The following is a 27,638-nucleotide window of genomic DNA, read 5'->3' as shown; positions in this document are numbered from 1 at the left end:
GCACCCTAGTGGAATGGTTACAAGAAATTGAGAATGTGTTTGTAATAACTCCGCTAAAAAGTAAACTTCTGAACTAAATTAATTTCATATTCTTACGGTAACAAGCACCAGATCATCATAGCCAAACAACAGATCAATAGATCAACATGTCTGAAAAAGAGGCTTTCTCCTGTACTACTACTGTACAGTTATTCTTTCCCACTGGTTCAAATTTTGAAGAATTATAGCTTAATAAATCATCAAGTACTAAAATATTAAAAAATTATTTAGCTGCACAGGAGTTAAGGGACTTTCTATTCATTTGTCTGATCCATGTAGAATCACTGCTATGTAGACTTTGAGCACTGTTTGAAGAGTTGCTGCGCATAGCTCTCAAGGAATAACTGGAGAGCACCGTTTGCTCTGAACACACACAAATACAGAAACAGGAATTTTTGCATACACAAATGTCTTCCCAGTCATCACCAATTCCTGAGTCCCCTTCTGGGCTACCCCTGACCGCTTTCTAAGCCACGTGATTCACTTAGTTTCTGAATCTCTCCTATCATTGTGAAAATAAACAGTTGAAGCTACTCAAGACCTATACTTTCAGTGTGATATAAATAAACGTGGGGACTCAGAGAGGTCTGGGTGGCTGTTTGCAAAGAATGTGAATTTTATTTCCTTCGTCAAAACAAAGACTTCTGATTGATGTGCTATCTGTTCAGTCCGTCACTCTCCATCTATCCCTGACCTGGCAAATATCAGATGTCCCGATCACCTGATCCTATCCCAGAAACGGAGAAAAATGAACCTTTCTGACCAGTCAAGTATCTGGTCAGGAATATTTGAAGCCTGGCCCTTTAAGGCTCTGGGCGCTCTGCCTATGACGTCACAGAGTTGGGACCATCTTTCCCTGAGCGTCTTGGATGTCTGCGGAAGTGCTGGCGGGCTGGCTTAGGTGAGGAGGGCGAGGAGCGGGTGAGGCGGTACCCAGGGGGCAGGGGGGTCCGGGAAGGTCGGTTTCCCTGCCGCCCGCCCGAGTGGTCGCAATGAGCGCCTGAACTTCCGCGTTCTCCGCCTTGTGGGCGGCGGGTTCGCTCCGGGGTGGCGGCCCCTCACCCGGGTCGCACAAAGAGCTGCTGCCGAAAGGTTTATCTTATTTATAAATTGATTTTTGGGGAAAAACGATCGTTTTCACTGAGTAGAAGTTACTTAGAAAGATGCGTAAGGGGGGAACGCGGCCGGCCGGGTTCGATCCTGGCACCTCACAGCGTCCGATCACAGCCTGGAGTGAGCCCAGAGCCGGGAGTAACCTCTGACCAAAGCCCCCCAGAGCTCCCCAAACAGGTGGGTGGGTAGAGGAAGCACGTGTTCGAGGAGAAAAACGAATCTGAAGCGCTAAGGTCGTTCTGAAAGCTCCAGAAACAAGGACAATAACCCAACGAAGAAAAGTGGAAACAAAAGTTGTTTTAATTTTTTTTGTGTTTTAGCCCCTTACCCTGTGGCACTCAGGACTCCCTCCCTGGGGATCCGAGGACCCTTTGGGGTGTCGGGATGTGGGGCCAGCGCCCTCCCTGCTGACCCGTTGCTCGGGCCCCTCACAAAGGAGAAAGAGTCAGAGCTAGAGGGAGCCTCAGTCTCCCCCAGATATGATGGGGCGGGTCAGGGCACCTCAGCGTTATCTTAGTTTCGGGGTGACTCCCGGCACCTGGTCAGTCACAGGGGTGGGTGGATCATCCCAGCAGTGTCCCCAGGACATCCTGTTACTGGCCCCCTTTCATTCCTTAGGCTGATTGTGGAGTAGTGCTAAAGCATGCGATTCCCTCATCAAAGGGACCTGGGGGCGCATTCTTTTTTCTCGTGGGGGGGTGTTGTGCCCCACCTGGCTGTGCTCAGGGGTCACTCCTGGGGTTGCTCAGAGTACCCCATATCTGGGTCAGCAGCATGAAGGAAAAAACACCCTACCCTCTGTCCTGTCGTTCTTGGGGGGTGTCAGGTCTGGATGGGGGTTGGGGCTGGGTACATTCTTCATATGCTTGGGGCTTAAAAGCATTTGGCAGAGTCTTTGATTTTCACTGGTCCTTGTGCATTCAGTGGGTTCTGGGGGTTCAGGGAGGTGGGGAGCTTCTCTTTCCTTTTTTTATTTATTTTGCATTTTGGGTCACACACAGCGAGGCATTATGGTTATTCCTAGTTCTAAATTCAGGAAGCACTCCTAGTGGTGCTAGGAAACATAAGCGATGGCCAGAATTAAACCCACGTTGGCCACCTTCAAAAGAAATGCTCATTTGTCTATGCTGTCACTCAGGCCCCAAGGTGTGGAGCTTTAAGCCAACTCAGGTTGCAGTTGGAGGGGTGCATCAGTGTGGTGCTACCGTGGGTCTTGCAACCAAATATGCAATCTTAGCAGGAAGTAGCGTGGGCACTTCCAGAGTGTGCCGTAACCCCTCTAATAATGCAATTTAGGATCACTATTGGCCACCACACCTTTATTCGTTTAAATTAAATAATTATTTAGTCAGTAGGAAATACAACTGCAAGACTCAGTTACTTCTCCTACCTTTGCACTCAGGGATCACTCCTGGCGGGGTTCAGGGCACCATATGGGATGCCAGGATTCAAACTTGATGTGGCCGAGTGCAAGACAAGCACCTCACCTGCTATACTGTGTCTCCAAACTCTTTCCACAGAAATTTCTATTTTTTAGATTTTTAGGGTCACACTCAGCGATGCTCAGGGTTTACTCAGGCTTTACATTCAAGAATCACTCCTGGCAGTACTGGGAGACCATATGGGACTTTGGGACTCGAACCCAGGTTGGCCGCATAGGAGGCAAATTCCCTACCTGCTGTACCATCGTTCCGGCCCCAGAAATGTCTTCATTACTTATTTTATTGTACTTTTTTTGGCCACAGCAACACTGAATGCTCAAGGGTTACTCTTGGTTCTGAGTTCATGCATCATTTTTAGCAGTGCTGGAGTGGGTGAGCCTATGTCCTGTTGCATATTGACCCCGGCTTAGCTGCTTGAAAGAAAAGCACCCTACCAACTTACTAGCTTTGCTAACCCTATGTGATTATATTTCCTCAGAAAAAAAGAATTTCTGCCTCACCTGTCCAGATTCCAAGCATCTCAACTATCCATCTCTCCAAGACCAGGAGTGTGCCCTGCTGTTGAAGTGAGTACTTGCAGAAAGGGGTGTTCCGGGGACCAGCTGCAATAGGTTCTAAATGTCTCGCTCTTAGTGGCTGGTGCAGTAGTACAGCCAGGGGGGTGTTTGTCTTTCTTGTGGTTACCAGAGTTATCCCTGCCACAACATCACTAAGTGATATTGTCTCCTGAGCATCACTAGGTATGACTCCAACCCTCCCACTTCAGAATTTGTCTTGACACATGAGAAATTTTTATGCATCTTTTTGGAGTTGGAGTGTTTCTCCTGTCTTTCCCTCTCCCCCTCACCCGCTCCATTTGCTACAAACTTGGAGATAGTCAGAGACTCTCCCCCTCTTGTGTCTGTGTGTCTGAGATGCAGGGGGAGCCATGCCTTGTCCCCCAAAGGTAAATCAGGTGCTCAGCCCTCTGACCTCCTCTCCTTGAGTGTATCTCACTACTTGGGGAGCAGATGAGGTGAGATTTGGGGCCACACCTGGTAGTACTTGAGGTCTGTGCCCTTCTCTGTGCTCAGGGGACTAGTGGACACTGGATACAAGGGAAGGCCCTCTGGGCTTCCAGGTGGCTGGCATCTGCTTCAGTCTGGTGTGCTCTCTCCTGTTTATACCTTCATGGAAAGTTCTTACCTGTGAAATTTCTAGAGCCCTTTCAAAGGATGGCTGTTAGGGGAAAATGAAGGAGTTGGAGTTGGAGGCTCTTAGCGAAATTATGGACTTTAAAATCTCATTTGCGTTAAATTTAATTTTTCTTTTTTCTTTTTTCTTTTTGGGACACAGCGGTAATGCTCAGGTTTTATTTCTAGCTTGGCACTCAGGAATCACTCCTGGCAGTTCTTGGGGGACTGTATGTGATGCCAGGGATCGAACATATGCCCTGCCAACTGTACTATCACTCTGGATCCAAGTATAATATTTCATCTTCTTTTTCTTTTATTAAATCACATGACCATAGGAGTAAAATCATAGTCTGAAAACCTGGCCTGTAAGCTCTGAGCATTTCTGGATGTGGTCCCAAAACAAAAAAACCCAGAGGACTGAGCGTTCAGAATATATTACTAGATTTCACACCTCTTCTGTTGGCAGTTAACTCCTCATTGCCTTTATTTGGGTAGGAGGAGGATTGGCTATGCGGGATTTTGCCAAACCCAGCAGTGCTCCGGGATCATTCCTTGGCAATTCAAGTTCTGAAGTTAAGTCTTTTGCTTTCATGCAAGTGCCCTGCCACTCACTCTCAGCTCTTCCAGACCGCTGCAAACCTTTGAAATTGTACCCTGTATTTCTGGCTCAGGTTTGCACCAGGAGGCCCCAGGTACCAGCAACCCTGCCCTGCCCTCTATCTACCAGCAGGGCCTCATCCCTGCCACTTGCAATATCTTTCTCACAAAGTTCACATTAATTATATAGAATTTGAATTCCTGCAGTCAGAGATAGGCCAGGAATACAGGACCTGTCCTTGCAAGCAGTCTGCCATGGTAGTCTCCTGTAAAACGCAGGATTCCCCAAGCACCACTCAGGTAAGGTCAAAGTTCTGCCACCTGTAGCGCCCAAATCCAAACCTGCATTCTACAAAACTGGTAGGTGGAGGTTGACTTGTGAACAAATTAAGTATGCATATAGGTTTAGATATACACACATACACAAACACACACACACACACACACACACATATATATATATATATATATACACATGTGTGTATATATATATATATATATATATACACAAACACACACACATACATGAAATGAAATTCTGTCATGAATCAAAAAGGGGGATAACCAGGCTCTTATAGATAAGCATATATAGTCTTTGGGTCTTGGCCATTGATGGGATTACACGGCACCGGGGACAGTTGGTGGGTGTAACGCCTACATACTGGAAGATGGGAGATCTGGGTGGAGGAGGCCCAGTCCCAATAGGAGCAGCTTGGAGATCTCAGCCCCAGGTCCAGCACACCTGGGTTCCTCTGCCGGTTCCTTCATGCATGAGGCTCGTCCGAAATTCTGGAGAGTGGACTTAAACATGGCTGTGGCTCAAACCAGAGGTCTTGAGCTGCCGGGGCTCTGCTCGGGGTTGGGAGGGAAACTCAACATACCCTCCTACAAAAGGCACCAGTGAGAAAGCCAGACACAGAGGCAGGAGACTGCGTGTTTTCTTTCAGGAGCCGGGCTTTATAGTCTCTGGGTCTTGGCCATTGATGGGATTACACAGCGCCGGGGGCAGTTGGTGGGTGTAACGCCTATATACTGGAAGATAGGGGATCAGGGTGGAGGAGGACCATCTCTTTTCTCAGTCTCCTTCATTCCCCCTGTCTCCCTGAATCTGCTCTTTTTCTTCTCTCACCATGACCACAATCCAGCCTCCCCACGGGAAGCGCAATGAAAAATGATTTTCTAGACTTCCCAATTACCTGCAGCCCATGAAGAAAAAGCAGCCTTAAAGGTGTGTTACTACTCTCCTTTGACCAGCTTCTTAATTGACATATTTAGTCCTAATGATTACCATTCTGTATGAACATAGTAATAGACACTTTTAAACTTGTTGGTGAATCTCCTGGGGACTTCTCACCACAGATTCAGACTCAGGCCGGATCAATCACTCCCAATCCCAGCAGCGTCCAAGTCTAGTTATTACTTTTTGATTCGTGACAAAATTTGTCCATGACCAGGCTCTTATATATAAGCATTATGGTACTTTGACCAGGCCCATTTTGATCCCAGCGTAGCTAGCTCACCACTTGCCCTGGGTCCATCTAGTCCCTCATCGGACCCTTCTTTATGAGATTGAGGAAGTAAGGGCAGCTGAGGCTTCAGTCAAGAGAGCAGATGTCCAGGAGGTAATATTATCTGGAGACCATCAACTGTCAAGCTCAGGCTTTTCTTTGTAACTGTCTTCCTGTATCCATACAAAAAGCAATTGCTCTGAAATAGCTAACCATGCAAAAGACATTAAGGAGAAGAGAAAGACAATATTTACAAGTCAAAGTCTGATCAGTTGACAAAGGTAATTGAAAGGTTATGGGCAATCAAGAAACATAAGATCTCACCTGCCAGGGAGCAAGGGCAGACCACTATTATACTACAATACCTGGTGATCCTCAGTGGTTTCTCTTGGCTCTGCACTCAGGTATTATTTCTGATGGTGTTCCTGGAAACTACAGGATTCTGGGGATTGAACCTAGGTTGGCCATGTGCAAACAACACCCTACCCAGATCTACAGTTGCTCTGGTCTCAGTTGGAGAGTTTAGATACATGTAACTGTGCACAGAATGTTGTATGAAAGGAATGAAGGGGCGCCTTGATGAAATCTTTTATAAGTGGGAATATGGGTCAGGTCCCAAGCTCTCCACATCCCATGAGACCATTCCGTTTACCTGTGATTTCTCACAAGGATGGTCACATTCCTGGATCCCACCCATGTTATTTTACTAATAATAGAGGTAAAAAAGGAAACATTTATGATTGGATAAAGGAAAATTCCATCCATCTATTAGTCAGATCGTGCTCAGGGGACCCTTTGGAATTCTGGACATTGTACCTATATTGACTGCATGCAGCACACTGTACTAGCGTGATACTCTCAGTTTGAAATCATGTTTCTGAAACTGCCTCCTGGGGTTTTCTTTGAAGCTGAGAGTCCACTGCTCACGTGTTGTCAAGGGGTAGAGTGTTGGCCAGACCTTGCTCTCTGATGTTCTTACCAGCCTTTGTTCCTCTTCCGTGTCTCCAACTCTCTGGGTTTCTGCTAAGCCAGTTCCTCTCTGAATCCCCAGGGTTGGCTACGGAGTCACTACTTTCATCCCCATCTGGATTTATTATTTCCCCAAGAAACTCATTGTCCCGTACCCTTCCAGCTACCTACCTACAGAGCTTAATTTCTTTTGACATGAAAACTCTCATGGCATAGACTAATGAGTGCAATCCTCTGTTCTTCTACATGGCAGTAGCCAGCCCTTTTGGAATGTCTCTTCCTGCACACTGTGATAAAGGCTCAAGTGAGCAATTTGGCCCTCATCCCCACAGGGATGCCGAGACAGGTGGTATGTGTTCTGAGGGTGATCAGAAGATCACTCTTCCCATGTCCTCAGCACCATCACTTTCCCATAGAAGCCCATATTGGACAGAATTCCCAGAAATGTAAGCACTGAGGACAAACTTTTGAGTCCAGCATGACCCCGGTGGGACTATGTGAACATCCACACAGGAGAGAAACTGTTTAAGGACTGTGGGAAGGCCTTTGATGGATCCTCATACCTTATACATAGGAGATTTCATACTGGAGAGTCCGTATGCATGTAAGGAATGTGCTGTGGCCTTTCTCTGTCTCATACATCTTAGTATGCACGGAAAAAGTCACACTGGAAAGAAACCATATGCATATACAGAGTGAAAGTCTTTGCTTATTCCACAAGCCTTAGTACACAGAAAAAACTCACACTGGAACACTGGAGAGATAACTTATATTTGGGAGCAATGTAGGAAGGCCTTTGCTTCTTCCTGAAGTCTTAGTTTTCATAAATTCTGTTTTGTAGAAAACCCTTATATATGTGAGGTTGGTGGAAAGGCCTTTCATCTCAGGTCTTTCTGAGCATAGGAATGTTCATACAGGTGAAGGAAACACTGTTCGTGTCACTACTGTGGTAGGGTCTTCACTTACTATTCAAACTTTTTTGTCCATAAGAAAACGCACATTGCAGTGAATCCATGTATATATGTAAGGAGTGTGGCAAGGCCTTTGCTTATTTCACAATCCTTTTGTGACACTGAAATTTTCATATAGGAGACAAACCTTATGTTTGTTATGACTTTTGCAAAGCCTTCACTTTCCCCTAACTCCTTATTAAACATAGGAAAATTCACTCTCGAAGAAGACATATGTAGGGGTGTGGGAAGATTTTTGCTCAATCCTCACCTTTTCTGTGTGAGAAAAATTTATCCTGGATTGAGGCCTTATATATGAAATGACTGCAGGAAGATTTTGATGCAATTGGCATAGCTTTCTGAACAGGAAAATTCACAGTGGAGGGAATTCTCATAAGTGTAAGGAATGTGGAAAGGTTCAGTTTGTCTCCAGCCCTTACTGCGCATGTGAAAAGTCATTTTGCAGTGAAAAATTACATCTGTCAGGAGTGTGGGAAGGACTTTCCTGGATCCTTGGGCCTTATGCATAGGAGAATTCACACTGGGGAGAAGCTATATATAAATATACATATTTATATATGTAAGAATATATATATTTATGTAAGAACGTGGAAAGTGAATTATTCTCACCTGCAACTTTAAAGACAATCCTGGAGGAAATCCTGTAGGTAAGGAATATAGGAAAACTTTCATGTTCCCTCAAGCTTTAGTAAATATAAAAGTTATGTTGGATCAATCACTTCCATGATAACAATGGCCGGCGTCAGAACAGGGCCCTTAGGTAAAACAATTTTAGTTTCAACAAGTAGGTGGGGGATAGATACAAAAGTACAGTAAGGAAGGAAATAATCTTGTTATTTGTGAAAGCTTCCTGTGATACTAGTACCGTAAGTGAAAGGTACTTGCTGATTATCCCCTGCACCATGGTTATGACAATGTCCTGGCATGTGGACTTCCCAGTATGTTAACTGGTAAATAATGGTTCTTAGTGATAAGGCAAGGTGGAAGGAATTAAATAAGAAGGAACTAGGTACAAACATTGCATTTTGCTGGGTACTGTCACGACTCACCATGGTTTCATTCTTTGCTGTGACTCTGACTTGGCTCAGAGGCCCTGCTTTGCATAGATCATGGCATAGATCAACCAGGATGCTGTGGTTAGCCTTTTTTGACGTTGTATAGAGGGCAAACCTCTATTCTTCAGGCCCTTCTGTGTTATGTTCTGGGAGTCACATCCCGCAGTGCTGTCCATAATTTGTGTCCAGGTAGAGCCACATGCAAGGAAGCACTTCATTCGCTGTAGCATATCTGCACTCATTGTATTCAGTTTTCCCTTTGATTTACACAAACATTGAGAGTAAATGTTTTGAGACTTAGACTTTGGAAGCAGTAAAATCCTAACAATCTCTTATACACCAAAATGGGACCATATACAATCCAGATGATTGAACCTGAGTCAGCTGTTTACAAGGCAAACACCCTATCCACTGTGCTTTCGCTCCAGCCAACCAGTCTTACACATGTACCTGCATTTTCCTAGTTGTTCTCTGCGCAGCTGGTGTCTGGCCCTTTAAGGCTGCTTGCAGAAGCGGAAGTGATGTCACAGCAGGGCATTTACATGTTTGCGTGCAAGATGCTGTATCAGGCCTCCATTTGTTAAGCAGGTGAAGTGAGAAGAGGCTGTCTGTCCGTAGTGGAAGGGGTCTGTGAAGGCCGGTTTTGTGGCAGGACACTAGCGGCCTCCCTTGAGCACCCCGCACCGCGCCTCCCAGTTTCTGCACTGAGGGGCGGAGCCAAGCCAGCTCTAAGGACACTTTTAAGCTTTTTCAACTGATATCCAGGCGGTTCCTGCGGCCTGGCCCGCCGGGGTTTTGTGGGGGACTCGGAGCTTTGGTGAGTGCAGTGGGGGCTTTGCTGGGGCGCAGGGGTTGCGGGTGTGAGTGCGTGGTTCTGGGGATCCCCTGCAGTTAGGCCGTGGAACGGAGGCAGGTGGGCGTGGGGCCGAGTGGGTGGGGGGGGGGCGCTGTGCTGTTCCTACCCTCCCAGTTAGGGACTGCGCTGGGCCCTGTTTTGGAAGCTTTGGCCCCAACCTCACTGCTGTAGAAGCTGCAGGTTCACTTAGAGGACCTGAGAGATAGCACAGCGGTTAGGGCGTTTGCTTTGCATCTGGCCCACCCAAGATCGATCTCCAAGCTCGACCAGGATGGGTGCCTGAGTGCAGTTAGAAGTTTCTCGTTCATATTGCCGGTGGTGCCTCCAAAACTATAAAAGGACTGTTCATTTTTGAGGGGCAGCTCCCTGATGGCAAATGACACTGTAGCCCTCAGTCACTATTCATTAGTAGCCTTGATTTCCAGACCATCCCTTGGGTGGGGTTCTAGGGGTGGTTGCGGTTTGCAACTGAAAATTTACTTTGGGACTATTTTTGGTTGTATTTTGGGCACAAATATGTAATCTCGGGGCTTCCTTAAGGAGCAGCACTCTGGAATTCTTTTTTTTTTTTTTTAAGTTCTTTAGGTGTCATGTGAGATGCTGAATATCAATCAGGGTCAGCATGGGAAGCGCCCCTCCCAGCTTAATATCTCTGACTCCACATTGTTGTTTTTTCTAACGTAGAATTTCTGTATCCTAAAATCAATTTGAAAATTGCACCCCGACTCTTCATCTCTCCCTGATTAGGCAAAATCCGGCTATTACACTGAGAGTTGTGTTCAAATAATGTCTGGACATGCGCCGCATGCCTTTGGTGGCTGTGATTGGTCTCCCCACCCTGGCCGGTGAAGGGTAACAGAGGATCAAAGAAGGAAACAGGGGCCAGGCTGTTGGTGATCTGCTGGATATTAACCCAAAGTGTCTTAGGCTTCATCTGTGAATTGCCCCTTTTGCTCCTCCCAGAGAAGCTTATCATGTCCTTGCTAACATCCCTAATTTAGATAAAGTTTATCTTTAACATTTCCTTTGTATTTTTCTTCGCGTTGTCTCAGTTCCCCAGGCCAGTCTTGATTACTTATATACCATAACTTTCTGGTTATTCTCAACTTTGTATTTGCACTGCTTTGTAGTTGAAGTGGCTGTGTATTTGTACCTGCTTCCCTGTTTCCCCTATAGCATTTTTATGTTTTCACTCTACAGCACTGTTCTTTGGTTAAACACAGAAAGACCATCAATGCTTATACTCCTAGTATTTGGGAGTAGATGGACTCAAGTATATCTACTCCTGGGCATAATTGCTTGGTCATAATTACTTGACTCGGGCTTCAGTTACTGTAGTTCCTAATACCCCGAAAGGGAGGTTCAGCCGTGGAACTTGTATGGACCAGGGGCAAGTGGGAAAACTACACCAGCTTCGAAATGGAACATTCTAGAAAGCACGTGTGCATGGTCTTGATGCAAACAGTTACAGCATTAGAGAGAGGATCCCCATGGGGAAGGAGAAGGTGAACTGGCCTGAAGACTTAGTCTGGGATTTACAGTAAAAGCCTTGATTGCTCTCAGAGCCCAGAGAAGTAAGTGCTAAAAGCCTTATTTGTTCTGGGGGCTGGAGAGATAGCACATCGGGTAGGGTGTTTGGCTTGCACACAGCCAACCTGGGTTCGATTCCCAGCATCCCATATAGTTCCTTCTGCAATGCCAGGAGTAACTCCTGAGCGCAGAGCCAGGAGTATTCCCTTGTATCACCGGGTGTGACCCTAAAAAGCAAAAAGAAAAAAAGCCTTATTTGCTGACAAAGCCCAGAGAACTAAGTGTTGGGATATTTTCTTACTGTGTTTATCCAAACATCTACAAGTTTTGATAACTTATACAACTAGAGGAAAAGGTAAAAGCAACATAGATATCCCTGGGAGACAGAGTGTCTCCTTGGGTAAATCTCCCCATGAGAATTTACTCTGCCAAATGTTTATCTGCGTAAATGATCAGTCACCCCTCTTACCTGTCCCTTTTCGATGCCTGGGTAGCTCACAGCTCTCCTGGGTCCAGTCAGTCTCTTGCTTTTGGGGTGCTAAGAACAAAGGGCAGATGATGCTTCAGTCTCATAAACAAGACAATGCCTAGGAGTATATAGTATCTGCAGTTAATTAACTCTGAAGTTACAAAAGCATAATATTGCCTTCCTTTGTCTAGACAAAGCTGAGGGCTGGGGGCATGGCCATCCCTATCCTCCCAGCACAATCTTCCCAATTTGGGACTGCACTGGTCCTTGTTCAGGGAAAAAAAGGATATTTTTATAAAGTAAACTGTAGAGGATATAAAGGAAAGAGAAAGTCAACATTTTATTTACAAATACAAAATCCAGAGATTTTTGGATAATCTGACTTTACAATTCAAGGTTGTAATTAGGGAAAATGGGTGAGTAATGTATAGGGGAAGCAGATCACAGGGAATTAAATACGAATACTAAGGAAATGGGTGTGATTGGGATGGGTGTTACTCAGAAAGCCTCAGCTCCTTGTACCAGAGGAGAAATGATGAACCAATGTTAAACCTAAATTGTTTAGAACTAGAGTCCAACCAGGGTAAAGGATTTTTTTTTTTTTTAAGCAAGAAAGTTTTGGTTTTCCAGGAGTAAGGACATTTGCTCAGGAATCCCACTGGGTGTGCTAGGAGCACGTTTACTTAGACCCGGAGCCATAGTACTGTGGGTAAGGAACCATCCAAGCATTCGACCCAGGTTCTATGCCCTGCATCCCATATGGTCTGTACCAGAGTGACTCCTCCGTGTAGAGCTAGGAGTAAGCCCTGAATCTGCCGGTTGTGGCCTCGAAACAAAAATCAAACAAAGTCACACTTATATATACACATATATATGCACAATGGTGAAAGAACAACAGGGATTCAGGAGAAACTGTGAGTTTCTGTAGCATGGATAGATCAAAAATATGGGATTATTATTTTTATTTATTTATTTATTTATTGAATCACTGTGGGAAAGGTTACAAAGCTTTCAGGTTTATGTCTCAGTCATGCAAATATCAAAACCATTTCCCTTTACCAATACTTATTTTTTACCATGAAGAACCCCAATAAATCCCCACCCCCCACCCCTCCCCGTCCCTGTGAGGCAGATGAATTCTAGTTAACACTCTATCTGCTTTGATTAGATTCATTGTTTCAATAAAAGATTCACCACTATTATTTAGAGTTTACCCCCCCCCAAATCAGACATGTTGAAAAAGCATTGTGAAGTGATTTGCTTTGTACGGCTGGGTTCAAGAATTAAATGTTGGTTTTGGATTTCTGCTCTTTTACCTATTGACCCTGGAAGTATTTCTACTGAAAGTCAGATAGTTAAGAAATTGGTTTCTGTGTTCTGGAGTCCTGGCCGTGCTGGAGAGCCGCTCGCGGGGGGCAACCGGTGGCCTCGGTAGGGCGTGAAGGGCGGAGCGAAACGCCCCCCTTCCCATGAGGTTTTAGTCGCCCCCACACTCCCGGCTCATATCTGCTGTCCACAAGGCTCCCATGTGGCCGCCATCTTTCTTTCCAGAGAGGAGAGGGCGAATGGGGCAACACCCTTTCCCCTCCGGCAGACTTGATGGCCTGGATCAATGCATAGTCCGTTCACTTTTCTGCTCCAAGCTGCTGGGTTCTGCATTAAGTCCTTGTGCTTCTGGGGCCGTGGCCGTGCTGGAGAGCCGCTCGCGGGGGGCAACTGGTGACCTCGGTAGGGCGTGAAGGACGGACCAGAACGCCCCCCTTCCCATGAGGTTTTAGTTGCCCCCACATCCCCGGCTCATACCTGCTGTCCACAAGGCTCCCATGTGGCCGCCATCTTTCTTTCCAGAGGGAGGAGGGCGGAAGGGAGCAACACCCTTTCCCCTCTGGGCAGAAATGATTGCCTGGATTAACGCATAGTCCTTTCACTTTTCTGCTCCAAGCTGCTGGGTTCTGCATTAGGTCATTGTGCTTCTGGGGCTGTGGCCGTGCTGGAGAGCCGCTCGTGGGGGCAACTGGTGGCCTCAGTAGGGCATGAAGGGCGGACCGAAACGCCCCCCTTCCCATGAGGTTTTAGTCGCCCCCACACTCCCGGCTCATACCTGCTGTCCACAAGGCTCCCATGTGGCCGCCATCTTTCTTTCCAGAGAGGAGAGGGCGAATGCGGCAACACCCTTTCCCCTCCTGCAGACTTGATTGTCTGGATTAACGCATTGTCCTTTCACTTTTCTGCTCCAAGCTGCTGGGTTCTGCATTAAGCCCTTGTGCTTCTGGGGCTGTGGTCGTGCTGGAGAGCCGCTCGTGGGGGGCAACTGGTGACCTCGGTAGGGCGTGAAGGACGGACTGGAACGCCCCCCTTCCCATGAGGTTGTAGTCGCCCCCACACTCCCGGCTCATACCTGCTGTCCACAAGGTTCCCATGTGGCCGCCATCTTTCTTTCCCGAGAGGAGAGGGCGAATGGGGCAACACCCTTTCCCCTCCGGCAGACTTGATGGGCTGGATCAATGCATAGTCCGTTCACTTTTCTGCTCCAAGCTGCTGGGTTCTGCATTAAGTCCTTGTGCTTCTGGGGCCGTGGCCGTGCTGGAGAGCCGCTCGTGAGGGGCGACTGGTGACCTCGGTAGGGCGTGAAGGACGGACTGGAACGCCCCCCTTCCCATGAGGTTTTAGTCTCCCCCACACCCCCGGCTCATACCTGCTGTCCACAAGGCTCCCATGTGGCCGCCATCTTTCTTTCCAGAGGGAGGAGGGCGGAAGGGAGCAACACCCTTTCCCCTCTGGGCAGAAATGATTGCCTTGATTAACGCGTAGTCCTTTCACTTTTCTGCTCCAAGCTGCTGGGTTCTGCATTAAGCCCTTGTGCTTCTGGGGCTGTGGCCGTGCTGGAGAGCCGCTCGTGGGGGGCAACTGGTGACCTCGGTAGGGCGTGAAGGACGGACCGGAACGCCCCCCTTCAATATGGGATTATTTTTTCTTTTTTGGGTCACACTTGGCGATGCACAGGGTTTCCTCCTGGCTTTGCACTCAGGTGTTACTCCTGGCAATGCTCAGGAGATGATATGGGATGCGGGGAATCGAACCCAGGTTGGCCATGTGCAAGTCATACGCCCTATCCGCTGTGCTGTCTCTCCAGCCCCAAGAATAGGGGATTTTTAAGGACCAGAAATTTGACTCTGTTAATGTTTCATTCTCGAATTTGTCTCTGTACATCATCCCCCCCCCCCCCGGTTCGGTAGAATTTGCCTTTTTTCTTGTTATATTTTTCACCACAGCCTACAGTGCTCAGTGTTTACTCTTGTCTCTGAGCGCAAAGATCATTTGAGAAGAGTCAGGGTAACATTCTGTGTTTAGATATCATTGATTCGATGTTAGGTGAAAATGCAGGATCAGGCGACTTCTTACCCCCACTCCCCCAGTGTGTGACCGACCAGTCCAGCATTTGCCTCTCCACTCCTCTATTCGAGTCCATCCCCCGTGCAGCACAGATTCACCTGGGTGGCAAAAAGGTTCTCTGTGCCTAGACTCTGGCTCTTTACAGTACCTAATGGAAGCGGAAGTGATGTCATAAGTGATGTCATAAATGTCATGGTTCATTTTCCATCCCTCACTCAGACACTGGGGCTGTTGCTCACTTGGCAAAGGACAAGTAAATTTGCTCCCCATGGGCTGGAGCGGTAGCACAGCAGTAGGGCGTTCGCCTTACAAGCGGCCAACATGGCCGACCCGAGTTCGATTCCTCCGCCCCTCTTGGAGAGCCCGGCAAGCTACCGAGAGTATTCGATATGCCAGACACAGTAAAAACAAAGTCTCCAATGGAGACGTTACTGGGCCCGCTCGAGCAAATCGACGATCAACGGGAGGGCCTTTACCTTTACCTTTACCTTACCTGGAAGGGGGACTCTGAAGAAGGATTTAGTTGCAGGATTCGAACAACCTCCTGTGAGCACCCTGCACCTTCCCGTTTCCACACTCTGAGCCGAGGGGCCGAGCCAAATTGGGGGGCACTTTTGCGCTGGTTTTTCACTTGTTCGCCAACATACAGGTGGATCGTGAGGTGTGATGGAGGCTTTAGGGCGACGCAGAGCTTTGGGGGTGCAGTGGGGGCTGTCTCAGGGTTCAGGTGTGACAGTTGTGAGTTCGTGATTCTGGCATGCCTCTTTTGCCATGATCGTCTCCAGCTCCAGGATGGGGCAACAGTGGGTGAATGCGGGAATCATCCGAGGGCTTGGCTATTCCAATCGTCCCAGCAGTCCCATGTTAGAACCATCGGCCCTAAGCTCGCTTCTGTAGAATCCCGAGATTTGAGGTGCAGAGCTTCAGCCCCTCCACCTAATGGCAGGAAACCTGTTGCTGGTTATCTTCATTTTCTCCCGTGATAGACGCGATCATGCGGGGTATATGGGGGGGAAGGGGGCCTGCAGGTGGCAGAGGTTTGCCAATGAAAATGTATTTTGGGGGCTATTTTTGGTTCTTTATATTTTAGGGGGAGAGAGAGCACATACGCGGAGATGCTCATGAGTTACTCGAGTCTCTAAGCTCACGTATTATCCCTGGCGCTGCTGGGGGCCATATCGGATACAGAGGATTAGTTGGTTCATCTAGTCAAGCACCCAGTTCACATTATTGCCTTCTAACCACAATACCAGTGTATCTTTTTCTGGTTCATGAATTTCAGGTCCCTCACATCAAGCTGCAAAGCACCCCTGACTCTTCATCTCTCCCTGAGCAGACGACACAGGCCATTGTGGTAAATACTGAGGTCCCCAGAACAGAGTGCCCAGGTGCATGTCCTTGTCTACCCTACAAGAGAGCGTCGAAGATTTGTTCACTCTAAGTCATATGGTGTAGACACATTCCAGGCTACGGTTCCCAAGGGACAGCACTGCTGCCAGCTGCAGGGGGGCGCTAGTATTCGGGAGCTCCTGGGCTGAGAGTCGGCCCCTGAAAGGGCCTACAGGGACTTTCCTGTGGGAGCCAGAGAGGAATCTGGGGATCAGAGAAGGCTGTCTTTTCTTCCCCTTTAGCCTGGGACCAGGCTCCTCTCCTGAAGTACAGCACAGATGCCAACAAAATTTGCATCCCCAGCGGAGACAGGAGCTTCTGCCATTGTCTCCCAGAGGTAGAATTGTGAGGCTGTGCCAGAGGGTGTGGCTGCTCTGAGCTCAAGAGTGGGAGGAGGTGCTCCTGTCTGGTGCTCAATGTTCCTACTTCTCCAGGTCTTTGCAGGGAGCCTCGTGCTGATCCTCAGAACATCAGTGACAGGAGAAGATGGTGACGCGGCTTCTCCTAAACCATCCCCAGGTAGGAGTAGAGGGATAGAATGACATGAGGTAGTACCAGGAGTGCCCAGGCTTCCTGGACCATCTGTTTTGAGTTTCTTTTGGACGGATTCCAAGATGAGACTTCCGATCGGACCGTCCCATTCTGCTGTTTGAAGCTGCTTTTGTGTATGTTTGTTTTGTTTTATTTGGCCTTGGGGCCGACCCAGTGGTGCAAGAGGAGTACTCAAAGCTCAGTACTCAATGCTCATTCCTGAAAGGTCTAGGTGACGAATGGGATGCTGGAGGTCCAAAGGTTTCATCTTGGGTTTTCTGTTTTCTTTGGGGTGGCAGAGCAAGGATTCTTGCAATCATTTCTTGTGCTGCACTCTGGCATTGCCCCTGGTAGTGCTTGTGGACCATATGGGATGTTGGGGACCGCCAGTCCTACATGCTGTCCCTGAAGTAGCTGTCCTATTACGCCAAACTGCTGCTTCGGCTTCTTTTGCATCGTTCTTCTCATCAGCTGTCCTCTTGACTCTGTGCTCTGGATTCACAACTGACTGGCGTCAGAGCACCCTGGGGTGTGTTGGCCCCATTTGCGCCCTGGCAACTACAGTGACTTGGGCCTCCAGACTTGCTTTTCTCCTGTTTTGTCCTTCCTGCGTTGGAGAGACTACCTGCTCGGTCATATAGGCTTAAGTTCACATAATCTTGTGTGTGGATTTCTGGGCATGTGCTGATCCCAAGGAGAAAGCCAAGGATCTCTGCGGCCAGTAGAGATGTTGGGGTCAAGAAACTTCTAACTTCTTTGAGCGGGATGTGGGGTGGTCCAGTGCAGTGAGTTCCTACAGGCAGACATGCCATGCACTGTTCTGAGTAGTTGTCTATATGGACTCTCGAGTTCTCAATCCTAGTGGTCATGTGCTGTGGGGGTGCAGCGGTGAGCATGCAGTAGTTTTTGCTACACCCAGGGATAGCCTTTTGGATCGTACAAGTCTGTGTTCAGGTGATCCTCTCTACAGTGCTCACTGGAACAGTGGTGCTCGAATTCGCCGGGGGGTTACCAGGAAAGGCAGATACATCCAAGAACCTTCTGTATCACGTCGTCCCACTTTAGCAGATCCAGTTGCCTTATGTGATTTTTGGGGCCCATCAGTCATGCGTGAGCATGGAGGCTGGTTTATTCGGAATGGAGAGGCCCCGCGACAATATAGGACCCTGGGACCTGGCCTCAGAGTAGTGTGAATGAGGCTAAGATAGATTGTGACTCCCACCCTCTTCGTGTGCTGACTCAGGACACAGTGACCTTCCATGACGTGGCTGTGAACTTCACCCCAGAGGAATGGTTATGCCTGGAGGCCTCTCAGCGGAAGCTCTACAGGGACGTGATGCTGGAGACCTACCAGAATCTGCAGGCTGTCGGTGAGAGCAGTGTGGAGCCAACCATGTCTGAACAGACCTGCGTTGGCTCACTGGGGTTGGGCGGAAGCTGTGTGTCCAACAGTAGCTCTGTGACGGGCGTGCAGTAGCTCTTCCCTCCCTCGTGTTTTTTAGGGTTCAACTGTGGATACTCAGGGCTTACTCTCAGCTTTGTCTTCAGGAATTACTCTTGTGGGGTAGCCGGACCCTATGGGGTGATTCAGATCAACGCGTTTCAACTGTGTCCATGGGAAGATCCCTCTCTGCCCAGTTATCACCCAGGTCCCTTTAAATAGTTCCATCCATTGGTGAATCAATTCACTTTGTGTACTACACGAAATTTTGTGTGTTTAATTGGTTTTGCTGTTGCCTTTGTTTGGGGGGCACAGTCCACAGTTCTCTTGGCTCTGTGCTAAAGGATGACGACTACGAGTGTTCAGGGGCCATATGGAACCGTATATTTAAACCTCTTGGCAAGGTAAACTGTCGCTGCCTCACCCCCAGTACTTTTGCATCAGTCACTCAAGTCAGACGGTTTTTGCATTTTCTTTTTTCCTTAGGGATTAGGAATTATTCCTGCCTGTGTATTCAGGGTCCACACCTGGCCTTGCTCCAAGACCATATGGGCTGCCTGGGATCAAACCCACATGTATGTGCAGCACTTCTGTCTTATCTGCTGTACTATCTCTTTCCCACCACAGGGGATTTGATATTTCATCTCTCAACTCATTAGACGCTGCCCTATTTCAGTGCTTTGATTTACTTCTAATGGTTCTTGTGAGACTTCAGCAGGACTTAGGGGTTTGCTTCTGGACTCTGCACTCAGGGATCGCTCCTGGCTGGCATGAGGGACCCTAGGAGATATCGGGTATCACAACTGGATTGTCCGTGAGAAACTCCTGCTGTGCTCTCTTTCTGGATACATTTTTAGCTTAAAAAATAAGGGTATCTTGTCACCCTTGGCCATTTCCAGATTTATTATGCACTTAGTTTTACTGAAGTCCGTGAAAAGTTCATGAGGGGCTGAGGAAACTCCATGTGCTTCTGAACCTAGAGAGATAGTACAGGGATGAAAGTGATTTTCTTGCAAGCGGTGCATGTGGGTTAAATTCCCGGCAACCCATGTCATACCCGAGCACCAGCAGTAGTGATTTCTGAATACAAAGTCAGGAGTCTCCCCTGATCATTGCCAGGTGAGACCCAAAACAAGACAAAAAACAAAAACATACTGTGCTAATCAACCCCCTATCTGCCACACACAAGGCCAGGTCTAGAGTATTTGTGATATTTTCTTGGGTCTTACCTCTCGAATAACTAGAAATATGTGGAATTTTGGAAATGGACATTCTGTTCATGATTTTCAGATAAATGCCCACTTATATCAAGAAAACATGGGCATTTACCTGTCACCCTTTCCCTGTGACTTATCCATGCCTCTGTCTCTGTTGCGACAGGGCACACTGGAATGAAACCTGCAGTGATCTCCTGGCTTGAAGGAGGAGTTTTGAGGTCGGGTAGGAGAGGCGTGTGTGCGGGTGAGTGTCTGAGGACCCTTCCTGGATCAGGCCCTGTGCAGTGTATGGGTGCCCTGAGCATGTGTGAAACATGCTGCTGAGGCCGGGGCCTTGGTGTCCTGTATCCTTGGGTCTGTGCCGCACTCAAGCTGCTCTTCATTTACTTGGATTGTCAATCACAGAATGATCCTGTAATTTGCTTCCATGGCTTTCCAATAAATAAGACCATAACATTGATAGTTTGGATCTAAACGATAGTACAGCAGGGAGCGCCTTGCAGTGCCTGAATGTGACCTGTTCAATAATCTGTTCAATAACCTGGTTCCCCGAACATCACCAGGTCTGCTCAAAAACAAAAACATAACCTAGTGTAGAATTGCCAAGATCCTCAAAGTTTTCCACTATCCGAATCTTTTGTTTAGTGTGGGACTCTTTGGACTTTGAGAACCACAGAGATGTACTCTTAACTACATGGCATCATTTTGCTACATATTGTGACATGTGTGACATGTGTGAATTGCATGTTCTCTTCAGTTTCAGAACTGAAACCGCGACTTCAGAATTTGGTATTACAGCACTTTGATTTGGAAATGGGGTCAGCAAGTACGAGTGAGTTGGTAAGATTCACGAATACAGAATAAATATTATGCCAGCAGGAGTGGACCAAGTATGTGATTGTAAAGGTGGAGGGCTGGGATTGGCAGGGATAAATTCCAAAACCTGATGCTTGGAGTAGAGGACTCTTAGCTTTGCTAGGTGCTGACATCAACCGTGTATAAAAATACTGTGAGTTTTTGATTGGCTTGACAGTGGTAGTTGTTTAGAAAGCTAATTTGTGCGCCCTAGAGATGGTGCAGTGAGAAATATACTTGTTTTGCATAGGGATGGATGGTCCTTACCCAGCACGCCTTATAGACAGCATAGACCCACAGAACTGATCCGAGACACTGCATGGTGTTCTCCTCCACCCACCCAACCTCCAATGAATAGACACTACAAAACAGAAAGAAAAATAACTTTATTGATCCTGAAAGGAATCACTTGTGGTGAGAGCATTGCAATGGCCACGTGATCTGTCTCAGCTGCGTTACGATGCAGCGTAGTCTTCACCCCTGCATCACAGGTTCCACACAGAACTTTAACCAAATCCACATGTGAATCTATTTCATTTTCTCTTGAAATGGATGTGTCCGTTTTCTATAGAAGGAATTATTTCTAGTTGTATTCCTTCATTAAATTAAAAAGGGGGAAAGTCCCAGAATTTACTCTCTATCCATCAATGTTGTGCGTCCAACTTACGGTAACATGAAGTTATTCAATAGTAAGAAAATTCATATGTCAGTAATTGCATTTTTGTGGTGCATATGTGTGGAACTACATCTGAAGGGCTCAGTTTTTTGACAGGAAGACTCAGTGTATAAGTCAATAATTAGAATCCTCTGTTGTTCTGCAGGAAAGCTGCCACCCCGAGTGGAATGTCTCTGATCCTGCACTGTATGATAATGTCTCAACTGATCAATCCTGCCCTCAGCCCCATGAGGACGATGAGACAGGCGGGATTTCTTCTGAGGGTGATCAGAATGGTGAGAGCTACCTCACTCTGAAGAAGCCCTCTCCTGGAGAAAGTTCCTTGGAGTGTGTTATTCTCAGTTCACAGACACAAAATTCCCCAATGGGGTACCTGCTAGGGAGAGAAGCACTGTTTATAGTTAGTCCCTCACAGCAACATACCCTCAACCACAGTCACCGTGAGCAGAACCCATATAGGTGTAAGGAATGTGGAGGAGCCTCCCCATGTTCTCAGTACTGTGGTGTACCCTTAGAAAACCATAGTGGACAGAATCCCCAGAAATGTCAGCCCCAAGAACAAAGTGTGAGTCAAGGGTTACTCCATCATGACCATATGAATATAAATTCAGGAGCGAAACCTTTTGCATGTGAAACATGTGGGAAGGCCTTTGATCAATCATCACATCTTATGCATAGGAGAATTCATACAGGAGAGAAACCTCATGAATGTCAGACATGTGGGAAGGCCTTCATTCAGACCTCTAGTTTTAATGGACCTATGAAAACTCATAGTGCAGAGAAGCCTTCTATATGTCAGGAGTGTGCTAATGCCTTTACTCGATCCTCAGGCCTCAGTATACATAGAAGTATTCACACTGGAGAGAAACCGTATATATGTAAGGAATGTGGGAAGGCCTTTGCGAAAGCCTCAAGTCTTAGTGTACATAGGAGAATTCACACTGGAGAGAAACAATATATATGTAAGGAATGTGGGAAAGCCTTTGCGAAAGCCTCAAATCTTAGTGTACATAGGAGAATTCACACAGGAGAGAAACCGTATAAATGTAAGGAATGTGGGAAGGCCTTTGCTCAATCCTCAAGCCTTGGTGTACATAGGAGAATTCACACTGGAGAGAAACCGTATACATGTAAGGAATGTGGGAAGGCCTTTGCTGGAGCCTCAGGACTTATTGCACATAGGAGAATTCACACTGGAGTGAAACCATATATGTGTAAGGAATGTGGAAAGGCCTTTGCTTTGGCCTCAAGACTTAGTGAACATTGGAAAATCCACACTGGAGAGAGACCCTATGTTTGTAAGGAATGTGGAAAGGTCTTTATTTTGGCCTCAAAACTTAGTGTACATAGGAGAATTCACACTGGAGAGAAACTGTATATATGTAAGGAATGTGGGAAGTCCTTTGCTGAATCCTCAAAGCTTAGTGTACATAGGAGAATTCACACTGGAGAGAAACCGTATATATGTAAGGAATGTGGGAAGTCCTTTGCTGAATCCTCAAAGCTTAGTGTACATAGGAGAATTCACACTGGAGAGAAACCGTATATATGTAAGGAATGTGGGAAGTCCTTTGCTGAATCCTCAAAGCTTAGTGTACATAGGAGAATTCACACTGGAGAGAAACCGTATATATGTAAGGAATGTGGGAAGTCCTTTGCTGAAGCCTCAAGCCTTCGTGTACATAGGAGAATTCACACTGGAGAGAAACCGTATATATGTAAGGAATGTGGGAAGGCCTTTGCTGGAGCTTCAAAACTTACTGTACATAGGAGAATTCACACTGGAGAGAAACCGTATATATGTAAGGAATGTGGAAAGGCCTTTGCTACAGCCTCAAGCCTTAATGTACATAGGAGAATTCACACTGGAGAGAAACCGTATATATGTAATGAATGTGGAAAGGCCTTTGCTTTGGCCTCAAGACTTAGTGAACATTGGAAAATTCACACTGGAGAGAGACCCTATGTTTGTAAGGAATGTGGAAAGGCCTTTATTTTGGCCTCAAGACTTAGTGTACATAGGAGAATTCACACTGGAGAGAAACCGTATATATGTAAGGAATGTGGGAAGTCCTTTGCTGATGCCTCAAGCCTTAGTGTACATAGGAGAATTCACACTGGAGAGAAACCGTATATATGTAAGGAATGTGGGAAGGCCTTTGCTAAATCCTCAAGCCTTACTATACATAGGAGAATTCACACTGGAGAGAAACCGTATATATGTAAGGAATGTGGGAAGTCCTTTGCTGATGCCTCAAGCCTTAGTGTACATAGGAGAATTCACACTGGAGAGAAACCGTATATATGTAAGGAATGTGGGAAGGCCTTTGCTAAATCCTCAAACCTTACTATACATAGGAGAATTCACACTGGAGAGAAACCGTATATATGTAAGGAATGTGGAAAGGCCTTTGCTGGAGCCTCAAGACTTAGTGTACATAGGAGAATTCACACTGGAGATAAACCATAATATATGTAAGGAATGTTGGCGTGGATGTGGCGAGAAAGGGACACTCCTTCACTGTTGGTGGGAATGTCCACTGGTCAGCCCTTCTGGACAACAGTATGGACGATTCTCAAAAAATTAGAAATTGAGCTCCCATTTGACCCAGCAATACCACTCCTGGGAATATATCCCAGAGAAGCAAAAATGTATAGTCGAAGTGACATCTGCACTTGTTTGTTCATTGCAGCACTCTTTACAATAGCCAGAAACTGGAAGAAACCTGAATGCCCAAGAACAGATGACTGGTTAAAGAAACTTTGGTACATCTACACAATGGAGTACTATGTAGCTGTTAGAAAAGATGAAGTCATGAAATTTACATACAAGTGGTACAATATGGAAAGTATCATGCTAAGCGAAATGAGTCAGAAAGAGAGGGATAGACATAGAAAGATTGCATTCATCTGGGGGATATAAAGTAACAAAGTATGAGATTAATACCCAAGAATAGCTGAGATCAGCACCAGGAGGATTACTCCATAACTTAGAGGCCAGCCGGGTATCCTAGAGGAAAGGGCAGTTCAGATAGAGAAGGGAGCACCAAATAAAGGATGTTTGGAGGATCCTCCCAGGAGGGGAGATGCATGTTGAAAGTAGACTATGGACTGAACATGTTTGCCACTCAATGCCTCTTTTGCAGACCACAACACCCAAACGGAGAGAGAGAACACAGGGGATTGTCCTGCCACAGAGGCAGGGGGGGATGGGGGGATGGGGGTGGGAGGGATATTATCCATGGTGGTGAAAAACGGGCACTGGTGGAGGGATGGGTATCTGATCATTGTATAATTGAAACCCAAGCACAAAAAAAATTGTAAATCTACAACTGTAAAAAAATAAAAAATAAAAAAAGAATAAGCCCTGAGCACAGCCAGCTGTGGATCCCCCCAAAAATTTAAGTAAAATAAAATAAAAATAGAATCTGAAAAAAAAAAGGAATGTGGAAAGTCCTTTGCTGAAGCCTCATACCTTTGTGTACATAGGAGAATTCACACTGGAGAGAAACCATATATATGTAAGGAATGCGGAAAGGCCTTTACTTCATCCTCACAATTGACTATACATAGGAGAATTCACAGTGGAGAGAAACCGTATATATGTAAGGAATGTGGGAAGTACTTTGCGGAAGCTTGCTGATTTTTACCCGGGCTGCACCTATGCCAGTATTCTTGTGCTTGGAACTGCTTGTGTGTTAACTTGTAAATAATGGGTCATGGTGATGAAAATAAGGAGGAAGATGACTGAATAAACTGAATAAACACCCTCCTGCTCAGAGCTGTAATGGCTCACTACTCTGTTGTTGTTTGCTATGCTTCTGGCTTGGCCCAGTGGGGCTGGTTAGCGGGAATTATGGCAGAAATCAACCAAGATGCAGCATTGAATACTTTGAAAATGGAAAAATAGGTAATCCTTCATTCTTCCGTGTTTCCTGTGTTAGGATTTGGGATGCTTGAGCACCCTGGTTTGGCCACTTGAGCGCCAGGTCAAGCCAGCTTGTATGGTGCATTCACGCTTGTTTGTTACTTGTTCTGGATATCCAGGCTTTAGTGGATGTGGAGCTTTTGAGGGGTGCATTGGGTGCTGTTCTGTCACTCAGGTGTCATGGGTGAAGGTGCGTTATCCTGAGTGCCCCTGCAGCCACCATCGATCCAGGTCCAAGACGGCACTGGAGGTTGGGCACATGGACTTCAGGCCTTGGTGTGAGGAGCTTGCAAAGAGTGGAGGTGTTGGTCATCTCATTCCTCCCTACTGGAGACTGTGAAGGACCCTGTTTTGAGCCTTTGGACTGGACCTAACACTTATCGAAACTCCAGATATGTTCACAGGCAGCCCCCAAAGGAAAGGGACACTTTTGCCGTCAGTCATTTTCATTGGCTTCAGTGCTGGGTTTGGCACTTTGGGTTTTGTTTAGACAAATGAGAGGTATATGCCTTGAAAATTTACTCTTTGGATTATATATATTTTTTTGTTTTTTGTGTCACACTCAGCGTTTCACATGGGTTTCTCCTGACTTATGCACTCAGGAATTACTCCTGGTAAAGCTCAGGGGACCATATTGTTTCTGGGATTCGAACCCGGGTTGGTCACGTGCAAGTCAAACCTCTTACCCGCTCTGCTATCACTTCAGCCCCTCTTTGGATTAATTTTAATAGCTGCTTTTATTCAAGGCAGTTGGAAGGGATTCTTTGATGCACAAGGTTTACTTCTGGTTGTGCATATCAGGAATTATTCTGTGGTGCTGCTGGGTACCTATCGGATGGGGAGGCTAGCATCCTAGTAGCTTCACAGTGATTCCAACCCCACTATTGGTGTTTTTTTTTCCATATATAGAATTTCTACAACCTGGGATTATGGTACCGCCAGCAGGTCAATATGTGCCTGTAAGGCGACTGAATCAGCAGCCTGATGGCACCATCAGACTTCCAGATACTCCAAAATTGATGCTGTGCCTTTGGCCAGACTCCAAAAACTTTGGGCAAAGTCTTCCAAGAAAGTAAACAGCCAATGTTAGGTATGTGCAAGACACACCAACAAACCATTTCCTGCTCAGCTATATAATTGGAGGCAAGGTCTCTCTGGTTCCTGATCAAACCTCTTAAAGGCTATGATCCCAGAGACTCAGAGATAAATCTCGGAACCCAGCGGCTTTTTGCAGAGATGTGCCCGATACCCACAATGAGCTACCGGCGACAGACCACCACAAGGGGGAAAGGGGGTGTGTCTCCACCTGATCCCACTTGGTGGCTCAGTGGCCACCATCTTCCAGAGGCCATTGGACAGACAGGTTTGGGCCTGCAGTGACAAGACATGCAAGGCCTCATGGGATTGGGCTGGACTCTGCACTTTCCTCCCCACCTCAATGAGACCCCGAGTCACTGCCCATGTACGAACTCTCTGGCTGATCCCAGAATCTCAGAAACTAATTTTGGAACCCAGTGGCTTTCAGAAGAAATCTGTTCTGTCCCCACAGTAGGTTACCTAAGCTGGGTATTTCAGGTGGGAATAGGTTTTGTGCCTGGCGGCTCAGTGGCCGCCATATATTAGGGTTCTGGACGGTTAGGTTTGGGACTGCAGTGAGGAGACATGCAGGGCCTAATGGGATGGTGGTGGAGCTGGCCCTTTTCCCCCTGCCCCAACGAGACCCCGAGTTGTCTGGCGCCTACGATTGACCTCTATGGCTCGTGATCAAGGTGAGTAATGGACATGATCCCAGAGATTCAGAGACAAATCTCGAAACCCAGTGCCTTTTAGCAGAAAAGCATCTGGACCCTGCAGTAGGTTACTGTCCCAGGTCCACCCCAGGGGGAATTGGTGCTGTCCCGCCAACTGCTCCTCCTTGGCGGCTCGGTGGCCTCCATCCACCAAAGGCCTTTGGAAAGTCAGGTTTGTGCCCACACTCAGGAAGATACGTGGGGCCTCGCAGGATGGGTGTGGAGCTGGCCAATTCCTCCTCACCCCAACAAGAGCCTAAGTCATTCCCACGAACCGCCTCTCTGGCTCGTGATTAAGCTGTTTAATGGCCATAATCCCAGAGACTCAGGAACAAATCTCGGAACCCAGCAGGTTTTTGCAGAAATTCCTCCAGATTTAGTTGTTAAAATTTCAGAATTCCAAAATCATATGTTATTTATAACCAGCAAATAAAAAAGAATTGTCTACTGTTGCGTTTTCACCAGATCTAACTGCCGGAGTAAAATGCCAAATAATAATGGTGGGTCTTGTGTCAAAATATTGAATGTAATCAAAGTAGAGAAAAGAATTGGAAATTATCTGCCCCACAGGTAGAGGAAGGCTGTGGAATGGCGTTATACTTGGGTTTTTAGTGATGGAAAATGGGCATGGTGAAGGGATGGGTGTTTCATTGTATGACTGAGACTTAAACCTGAAAGCTTTCTAAGGGCTCTT

General features: G+C 46.8%; 1 protein-coding gene across 1 annotated transcript in view; it reads left to right on the top strand.

Annotated features, from left to right (window-relative positions):
• The window catches only part of LOC130022001 (zinc finger protein 345-like), a gene marked incomplete at its 3' end in the record, with an annotated part of 131,748 nt that extends 108,073 nt beyond the window's left edge, over positions 1 to 23,675 (top strand). Inside the window, exons 2-3 of the mRNA XM_056112728.1 lie at positions 22,200 to 22,373; positions 22,794 to 23,675. Of these exons, the coding sequence (XP_055968703.1) occupies positions 22,200 to 22,373; positions 22,794 to 23,675 (1,056 nt within the window). The remainder of the gene's footprint in view (positions 1 to 22,199; positions 22,374 to 22,793) is intronic.
• Positions 23,676 to 27,638: the final 3,963 nt, after the last annotated feature.

The sequence above is a fragment of the Sorex fumeus genome, unplaced genomic scaffold, assembly GCF_029834395.1.
Source record: "Sorex fumeus unplaced genomic scaffold, SorFum_2.1 ptg000019l, whole genome shotgun sequence".
Classification (NCBI taxonomy): domain Eukaryota; kingdom Metazoa; phylum Chordata; class Mammalia; order Eulipotyphla; family Soricidae; genus Sorex; species Sorex fumeus.
The sequence above is the reverse complement of the archived record's forward strand: the minus strand, read 5'-3'. Positions and strand labels throughout refer to the sequence as shown.